Source organism: Rhincodon typus, unplaced genomic scaffold (assembly GCF_021869965.1).
Source record: "Rhincodon typus isolate 14 unplaced genomic scaffold, sRhiTyp1.1 hic_rhity00000466, whole genome shotgun sequence".
Lineage (NCBI taxonomy): Eukaryota > Metazoa > Chordata > Chondrichthyes > Orectolobiformes > Rhincodontidae > Rhincodon > Rhincodon typus.
Genome location: NW_025966104.1, coordinates 55783 through 66020, shown reverse-complemented (window position 1 = coordinate 66020; position 10238 = coordinate 55783). Strand labels below are relative to the sequence as shown.

The following is a 10238-nucleotide window of genomic DNA, read 5'->3' as shown; positions in this document are numbered from 1 at the left end:
TGTATATCAGTGTCTGCATCTCTGTGTGTGTATCAGTGTGTGTATCTTTCTGTGTGTGTATATATCTGTGTGTATATCTCTGTGTGTGTATAGTTGTGTGTATATATCACTCTGTGTGCATATCTGCATGTGTATATCTGTGCGTGTGTATCTCGGTGTGTGTGTGTCTATCTGTGTGTGAATCTCACTGTGTGTATATCTGTGTATGTATTTCAGTGTGTGTTCATCTTTCTGTGTGTATCTCAGTTTTTGTATATCTGTGTGTATATCTGTGTATCTCTGTGTGTATATCTGTGTGTGTATTTCAGTGTATTTGCATCTTTCTGCGTGTATCTGTGCATGTGCGTGTATCTGTGTGTGTGTGAATCTCAGTGTGTGTGTATCTAAATGTGTGTGTGTATCTGTGTGTGTGTGAATCTCAGTGTGTGTATCTAAATGTGTTCGTATCTGTGTGTGTGTGAATCTTAGTGTGCGTATCTAAATGTGTGTGTGTGTCTGATTGTGTGTGAACCTTAGTGTGCGTATCTAAATGTGTGTGTGTGTGAACCTTAGCGTGTGTATCTAAATGTGTGTGTATCTCTCTCTGTGTGTGTGTGTGTGTGTGTGTGTGCTGGGGGTGGGGGGGGGGGGGGGTGGTGGTGGGGAGCGATTGTTTGGGATGTGGGATGTGGGGGCTGCCGGTTCTACCGCGTGTAAAAACGCCCATGGTCCCGTTCAACTCCCTTTTGGATTGAATATCTTATGAGCCGCTGCCTGTCGATCTGCCTGTCTGTCTCGGTGTTCATCCACACCCTTATTTATCTAACGCGCCGATCGGCCGAGAAGGGGCCTTGCAGTGCGATGATAGCGAGGCGTCCTTCTCTCGTTTCCCACCTCCTCCCCATTTTCATCCCCTAGTCCCCTCCACCCCGTTTTCTGAAATTTTCCGTAAGGTTGAGAGGTCTTAATGCCCGGGAAAGCGTGGCAACGAAAGCGAAATTTCACTGCACTTCCGACAAGAAGGGGAGGAAGGTGTGAGAGTACGTGTATGTGTCAGTGAGTGTGCGAGTGTGTGTGTGTGGGTGTGTGTGTTTGTATGTTTGCCTGAGTGTCTGTGCATGCGTGTGTCTGGGTCAATTTCTGTGTGTGTTTGTCTCTGTCTGTCTGTAGGTCTACCACAAACAAAGGAGAAGTGGGGAGGAGGGTTGGAGGAAAGGAGGTGGGGCGGATTCGATTACCAGAATTTGAAACCTGCATTTAAAAAAAAAGAAAAAAAAGTACAAAATCTCCATGCATTGACGAGGAGTAATTCTGCGGGAGCAGTGTTGGACGGGGAGGCGAGAGAGGAATTAATAGGCTGCTATAATGAGTGTACACTGACTGTAAAACTTCCGAACAGTAAACAATAATTTAAAAGTGCTACTAATGATTTTGTTGTCTTGCCTTTCAAGACACTACAGACACACACACACACACAGACACATTCACTCTCTCTCTCTCTGACATAAGCATGCACACATTCACACACAGAAACACACACACATGGATACACAGACACAGGCAGAAGCACACGTAAACACACACATAAAGACACACACACATAGACACTAACCGAACAACCCCCTTCACTCCAAAACCACCTCCCCAGGAACACACACACACGCTCACAGACAATCACACATTCAGATGCTCACACACACCACACACACAGGGGCTGTCTCTCACACACTCAGGTACTCAAAAAGACGCATACACACACATACACAAAGATATACACAAACTGCTCACACAGACACAATCAAACACAAAGACACAAACATGTACAGATACACACACATAGAAACATACAGGCACAAACGTGCACAAAGAGACACAAACATAGACACAAACACTGACACACACACACACACACACACACGAACAGTCTCTCTCTCACACACATTCAGGCATATAAACACACACATACAAACAAATATACACTTACAGTGCACACAGATACAAACGTGCACGGTTACAAAGAAACACAGACACACATTCACATGCGCACACACATTCACAGAGACACACACATTCACAGACACACACACACATTCACACACAGCAACGCACACATTCACACACACACGCACATTCACAGAGACACACGCGAATAAAAATTAAAGCGACTCAAAATTTCTCCGATTAAACCACAAGTGTATTTAAATCTTGCGCCGTCGAAATTTTACATCAAGATTGGCGACCGGGCCGTTATCATTTACTTTATTCTGTTACCTGCTGTTTTAAAATAACACTCTCGGAATGGAACCTAAACGAGATCTTAATTTTTCTGTCTCTCTGTCTTAAAAAAGAACGCACTATCTCGTAAACACACACACACACGCCCGCACACACAAACCATTTGTTTTCCTTCACGAATATAAATCGCACGAAACTAAGTTAGGAAAACGCATGTCACACAGAACATTTACTGTACACGAATTGGACATAACTTAACACCCCCGAACACCGTTGCAAATGCACATCTCTCGTCCCATGCCGTCCAACAGTACAAACTCAAATAACTTAGTTTTTTTCGCCAGAAGTTTTTACATTGTCCTAAGCTCAGTTAGCGCCAGAGGAGGTAATTTTGCTCCTTCTCCCTGGAAGCAAAACTGGAAAGAAACGTCAGCGCAAGTCCCGCAGGTTGAGGATTTAATGCTTCTTTAGAAAAAATAAAAAGCCAGGAAGGCTCATGTTGGAGTTTATTTTGCTGCTGTTGTTATAAATCTCTGTTCAAGATTCTCTCCTCCCGTTCACCTCCCCTCTTTTTCGCCTTTATACACATAGTTCGCACGTTTCAAGTTGACTGTGTGATTTCTCTCTCTCTCTGTTTTCTGTGTTTGTCTCTCATTTCTACACCACCACCAACACCACCCCCCCGGTGGTCGGTCTTCTCTTTGTTCGCCTTCTTCCTCTTCATCCTGCGGTTTTGGAACCAGATTTTGACCTGCCCCTCGGTCAGGTTTGAGAGCTGGGCGACCTCGTGCCGCTGGTCCCGCGTTAAATACGCTCCGCAAAGAAACTGCGTCTCCAGCTCCAGAGTCTAGTATTTTGAGTAGGGGCAGCGTTTCTTGCGGCTGGACTGGGTCGACCCAGGCGCCCGTTCACCTGAAATTGAAGCGGAAGTTTGTCACAGCCCTGGCTCCTCTATTTAGTTTGAGTTGGCTTTAATTTCGGGGGTTGGGGGTGGGGGGTGGCGCTTTGGAATATAAGGGGAAGGGGTGAGTTTGAGACACTCAAAGGAAAAGAAAACATTTTTTTCAAACACCGAAAGCCTGGACTGGCGGAAATAGGACACACAGATTCATTTTGTTTTTGGCGGTTCCAAAATGTTTATTCTTTTTTTAAAAAGTTATCTTTCCATCTGTGTTTCTTTCTCTGTATGCTTCTCTCTCTCTCTCCCTGTCCCTATGTGTCTCGGTCTGTGTATGTGTGTCTGCCTCTTTCTCTGTCCCGATGTGTCTCGGTGTCTGTAAGATTGTATCCGTGTGTGTCAGTCTATCTTTTTCTCTGTGTGTCTCAGTCTCCGTAACACTGTGTGGGTGTCTCTCTCTCTCTCTCTGTCTCTATGTGTGTCTCAGTCTCTGTAAGGCTATGACTGACTGTCTTTTTCTCTGTCCCTCTGCGTGTCTCATGCTCTGTAAGACTCTGTGTGTTTGTGTGTGTGTGTGTGTCTTTCTCTGTCCCTATGCGTGTGTCAGTCTCTGTAAGATTCTGCGGCCGTGTGTGTGTCTGTCTGTCTCTTTCTCTGTCTCTGTATGTGTCACAATTTCTGTAAGACTGTGTGTGTATGTGTATAGACTGTGTGTGTTTTTCTTACTCTGGACAATAATGTGGATTATGGTCTCCGTGAGGCTTTGTCTCTCTGTCTCTCTCTCTGTATCTTCTTTTCTCTGTCTCTATGCGTCTCTGTCTCGCTTTCTGCCTCTTTGTTTATCTCTGTCCGTCTCTGGTTTCTGCTTCTCTATCTCCCACAGTCTCTCTCTGCGTCTTTGTTTCGCTCGAGCTCTCTCAGTTTCCCTCTCTCTCTCTCTGTCTCTCACTCTCTCCCTGTGTTTTTGTTTGTATCTCTCTCTCTCTCTCTCTGTCCTCACTCGGTCTGTCTGCCTCCTCCTGTCTTTCACTCTCTTTATATTTTTCTGTCTATCGCTGTATTTTATTTTACCTCCGTCCCCCTCTCTCTGTCTCTCTCTTTCTCATTATCCTGAGGGGACTTCCACAAGCTGACGGTCCTGTTTGAATCACAGCTGGGCGAATTGAAAATATTTCCTATCCTCGATTTTAACAGTAATTGCTGAGCCCAACTGAATTTATAAAAAAAAACTGGAACCGACTTAAGGGTTATTTTTGAACGAAAAAGTTACTAATGGCGAGTCATCTACGTAATTTGTTTCCCTGGTTCTGCCTGAGCTATTTGCCTGAGTCTGTCTCGTTTCATGTCTCTTTGATTGTCTCCATCTCTCTCAACCTCTCTGTTCCCTCCCCGGTCTCTCTCACTCTCCCTGTCTCTCTGTGCCTTTCTGTCTCTTCCCCCTCCCTGTGTCTCACTCTCTCTTGCTCTCTCTCTCACAATCATTCTCACTCTCTCACTCTCAAACACTTCCTGTCTCACGCATACTCTCTCCCAAATGTTCTCTCTCATTCTCACTCACATCCACACATGCAGTCTAAGATACCCTCTCTCATACCCACACACGTTTTCTCTCACACTTCACTCTCCAAAACACACATCTCTCTGTCACACACATACACTCTCACGCACTCATACTCAACCCAACACGCTCTCGCACATTCTCTTACACTCTTCGCTCTCACATACACCCTCATTCTCTCTCAAACACGCACTCATTCTCTCTAACACACTGTCTCACACCCTCATTTTCTCTCTCTCTCACACTCATTCTCTCTCTCACACACAAACTTTGTGCCGTTTTCTCTCTGTTTTCCTCTCTTCTCCCTCTTTTTGACCATCTCCATGTGCCTTTCTCACTCTTTTCTCCCTCTCTTCCCCTTTTCCCTTTGACTGCCCCTCTCTGCATCTATCTTCCTCTCTTTTACTTTTTCTCTCTCTGTTCTCTGTCTCACTCCTATGCATTATCAGTCTCTATCTCTGCCCTCTCTCCCTTCTTTCTTCTCTCTCTCTCACTCACACTCACACACACACACACACACACACACACACAGTTCCTCTCCTCACTCTCTGGGTTTGACTGTACCTCTCTCCACGTCTCTCTCGGTTCCTCACCACCTCTCATTCTCACTCTCTCTTCCTCTCTCTCCCTTTCACATTCTCTGTCTCTGTTCACTTATCTCCATGTTCTTCTCTCATTCCCTGCTTATCTGGTTGTATTCTTTTCCCCTTTTGTCTCTATCTCTTCCAATGTTTGTAATTCCCTCTTTCCCTGGCCATGTCTCCCCCCACCCCACCCCATCCCACACTCTCTCTTTCTCTCTCTCTCGCTCAGCTGCCACTGATGCAGGGTACTCCCAGTTTGTAAGTTCCACCTGTGCCCACAAAAAGCTCTTTGACACCACTGAGAATGCTGGGAGCAGTTAGCCAGTCCTTCAATCATGGAATATGTCAAGCCATTAATGGAAATGTCTATCATCTTTCTGTTCCTTCCCCCTCCTCTCTCTTCCCTTTCACTGAGTGCTTAAGTACAGTGAGAAATTAATTTGTATCTCCTCCTTTCCCCCCACCCCGTCCCTGTCTGTCTATCCAACTCTCTGCCACTCTCTGTCTCTATCTCACACACATGCACTGCGTCTCACCTTCTCCATGTTTCCTGCTCTCTCATCCTCGTCACAAATACCTCACCGTCTGACACTCACACACACTGTCACAGTGCATGATCCACATTCTCTCCCACATACACGCTCACTCACACTCATACATTCACACACAGTCTCTGACAGTCTGACACACTTTCTCTCTCTCCCGCACACACAAACTTACACTGTCTTGCATTCACACGTGCCTACACACACCGTCTCTCAGCCTCACTTGTCTATGTTCATGTGTTCACTCATTCACTCTCTCTCACACATGCTTACTCATTCTCTCTCACTCACACTCATTCACTTTTTCTCACTCACTTTCATTCTCTCTCACACTTTCTCACACTCACACACATTCTCATTCTCACACACACTCCTTCTAACGCATATTCACTCATCCTCTCTCCCATTCGCAATAATTCCCATTCAATTTCTCACACTCTCACTGTCTGTTCTACGCATTGTCTCAAATGTTCTCTCTCACTCACACCCACTGTCACACCCACACACAGTCTAACACATCCTCTCTCATACACACACTTTCTCTCTCAAACTTTGACTCTCTCACTCACATTATCTCTCAGTCACACACATACACTTTCATGCACACATACTCAATCTTACACTCTTCATTCTCACAAACACCCAGATTTTCTCTCTCACACACATTATCTCTCTTTCTCACATATGCACACAAGCACTCATTCTCTCCAACACACATTCTGTCTCACGCACTCATTTTCTCTCTGTCTCTTTCTCAACACTCATTCCCTCCATCTCTCTCACACACATACACTTTCTCCTTCACACACACACATACTCATTGTCTCTCAAACACACTATCCCTGACTCATTCTTTTCTCTCTTGCACATATACTCTCCCTCACACGCACTCATTGTCTCTCAACAACCAGACACACTATCTCTCTCACACACTACCTCTCTCATACACATGCCATCTTTCTCACACACTCATTATCTCTCTCTCATACACACACACCATCTTTCTCACACACTCATTCTCTCTTACACTCACACTATCTTTCTCACATACTCATACTTTCCCACACACTCACCATCTCTCTCACACATACCATCTCACACACTCACCATCTCTCACGCACCAACTCTCACACACACATCCCATCTCTCTCATACACCCACCATCTCTCTCACACACCATCTCATACACACACCATTTCTCTCTCATACACCCACCATCTCTCTCTCACACACGCCATTTCTCTCTCATACACACCATCCCTCTCTCACACACACCATCTCTCTCTCACACACACCATCTCTCTCTGTCATACACACACCATCTCTCTCTCTCTCACACGCACCCTCTCTCTCTCACACACACACTCACCCTCTCTCTCTCACACACAATCTCTCTCACACACACCATCTCTCTCTCACACACACCCCATCTCTCTCTTACACATACATCCCATCTCTCTCTTACACACATTCACCATCTCTCTCCCTCACACACACACCATCTGTCTCACACACACACCATCTGTCTCTGTCACACACACACCATCTCTCTCACACACATCATCTGTCACTCTCACACACACCATTTCTCTCTCACATATACCCCATCTCTCTCTGACACACACCACTTCTCTCACACACACACCCCATCTCTCTCTCTCTCACATACACCATCTCTCTCACATACACCATCTCTCTCACACACACCATCTCTCTAACATACACCATCTCTCTCACACACACCATCTCTCTCACACACACCATGTCTCTCACACACCATCTGTCTCACACACACACCATCTCTCTCTCGCACACACACACCATCTCTCTCACACACACCATCTCTCTCTCACACACACCCCATCCCTCTCTCACACATAACCCATCTCTCTCTGACACACACGGCATCTCTGTCATACACACACCATCTTTCTCTCTCTCACACACACTATCTCTTTCTCACATACACACCATCTCTCTCTCACACACATCACCTCTCTCTTTCACATACACACCCTATCTCTCTCTCTCACACACACAATCTCTCTCTCAAGCACACCATCTCTCTCTCACACACCCCATCTTTCTCTCTCACACACACAATCTCTCTCTCTCACACACATCCCATCTCTCTCTCACACACACAAACACCATCTCTCTCTCACACACACCCCATCTCTCTCTCACACAAACACCATCTCTCTCTCTCTCTCACACACACACACAACCCATCTCTCTCACGCACACCATCTCTCGCATACGTTTAATTCCCACCCCCCCCCACCTCTCTCTCACACACACGCAGACACGCACAGAGACAGTCTCGCTGAACCCACGCTGGACGCTGCCAGCAAAACCTCGGGCTGAATGTACAGCCCCCAAACCTCTCGCTTACCCGGCTCGCTGACCCTCTTGTTGGCCGCTCCGCTCCCCTCGGCTGCGCTGCCCGCCGCCGGGCACAGCCCCGGGGAGCTGCCGGCCGGAGGGGAAGCGCACAGGTAGTCGTTGAAGCTTCTGCCTCCTGTCGGCCCGGCGTAGTACCTGGAACTCCCTCCTCCCTTCTCCGGCCCCGGAGCCTCGCAGGGGAGCGGGCCCGGACAGAGGTGCCAACCACGGGGCGGGGGCGGCAATAGCTCGCTTCGGTGGCTCTGGGGCGAGGCGGCGGAGGGTAAACAGGGAAGAGGCCGGGAGAGTGGGCCGCCAGCCAGGGACTGGGGAAAACCGGGGCGCTGGCTCCGGCGAGGCCGGACGAGGCGCAGGCGGTAGGGGGAGGAAAGTCGCCGTTGTCCAGCGCCCCCTCCATCCCAATTGCTTGCCCCCCACCCCCACCCCCTACACCGAGCCGGGGGCGGGGGGAAGCCGCCTCCGTGGAGGGGCAGTACCTTCCCGGGAACATCTCCCGATTCTCACGACCCAAGAGGAAGTCCGCGTAGTAATTGGTCAGAGAATCAGACACTGAACCCCCTCCGGGCCGCACTTCCCCTCCCCAACACCCACCCGCACCCACCCCTGTCCTCTCCAATGATCTAAAAATATTAACCCCCTTTTCTATTTCTGTCTCTCTCTCGCACGCACAGAAGTATCTGCTCATTTAGATTCATTCCAACATCAAAGCAGGTGGTGATATGCGTCTTTTTTTGGCGGGGGCAGGGTGTGCAGGCGAAGTTTCATTGGATGTCTCACACCCACGTGGTAAAATTAAATTCCGCTCCCCACCTCACTCATGTCTCCCCCTCCCTCCACGGAAAGTGATGCTTCCTACTTAGCAAAAGAATTCTAACACATGAGAGAGAGAGAGAAACGCTGAAGTGGCTTTAGAGAGACAATATACAGAGAGACGTGGAGGGACAGACTCAATTTGTAAAGGGACTGCAGGGAGAGGGAGGCAGAAAGGCCGATGCGTATCGGGGAGGGAATGATATTAGATAGAAAGGCAATATAGAGAAAAAGATAAGGACACAAAGAGACATATGGAGACAGAGGGAGGACAGAGATAGAAAGAGACAAAGAGAGAGAGAGAGAAACAGAGGGAGAGAGACAAACACAGACGGAGGGAGGGAAAAAGAAACAGGGAGACCTAAAGAGATGGAGAGAGAGACAGAGAAAGAGAGAAAGATAGACAGACAGAGCGGGGGGGGGGGAGGGGGGGGAGCGGGGGGTGGGGAGCGGTGTAAGAGAGAGACACTCACATACACACACTGAGGAAGAGAGACAGACACAGGCAGAAAGAGGGGCAGAGACAGAGAGAGGAAAAACGAAAAGGAGGCGATCAAAAGAGATGGAGAAAGTGAGGCAGAGAGAGCTAGAAAGAACGACAGACAGGAGCGAGAGACAGAGAGACAGACACACACATGCACATACACTCACACAAGGAGAAAGACAGAGAGACAGAGTACAGAGAGAGGGAAAACGAACGAAGGAGACCAAGAGAGATAGAGAGAGAGAGAGAGAGAACGACAAACAAAGGGGAGAGAGATAGAGGAAAAAAGAGAGAGACCAAGAGAATTGGAGAGAGGGATAAGGAAAGGAAGAGAAAGACAGACAGACAGACGGGGAGAGAGACAGACAAACTGGGAGAGACGCAGAGAGAAACAATCAAAAGGAGGTACAAGAAAGAGGGTCAAGTAAAAAGGGAGAAAAGTATGGTCAATTAACAGAAAATAGAGGAAGTAGACCGAGAGAGGAAGACAGAGAGAGAAAGTGTTTGTAAATTAATAAGCACAGAAGAGAGATAGAGTCATTAATAAAATGTGGGGAGATGGTTGGTTAGATGATTAATTAACAAAAACTGGAAGGACACAGACAGGGGTTTGATTACAAAAACAAGGAAGACAGAAAGAGAAAGATGAAGAAAATTAGAGAGAGAGGAAAATGGTTAATACATTAAAAAAGGGAGAATGAAAGGCATTTAATAAGAACAGAAAGGACAGAGAGAGAGA

General features: G+C 47.3%; 1 protein-coding gene across 1 annotated transcript; it reads right to left on the bottom strand.

Annotated features, from left to right (window-relative positions):
* Positions 1 to 2197: 2197 nt before the first annotated feature.
* Positions 2198 to 8704, bottom strand: LOC125488337 (homeobox protein Hox-A9-like; the record flags this gene model as incomplete). Its single annotated transcript, XM_048621322.1, is given in 2 exon segments — positions 2198 to 3126; positions 8195 to 8704. Coding segments are annotated over 2 exon segments (821 nt in total), but the record flags the coding sequence as incomplete, so codon positions are not given.
* Positions 8705 to 10238: the final 1534 nt, after the last annotated feature.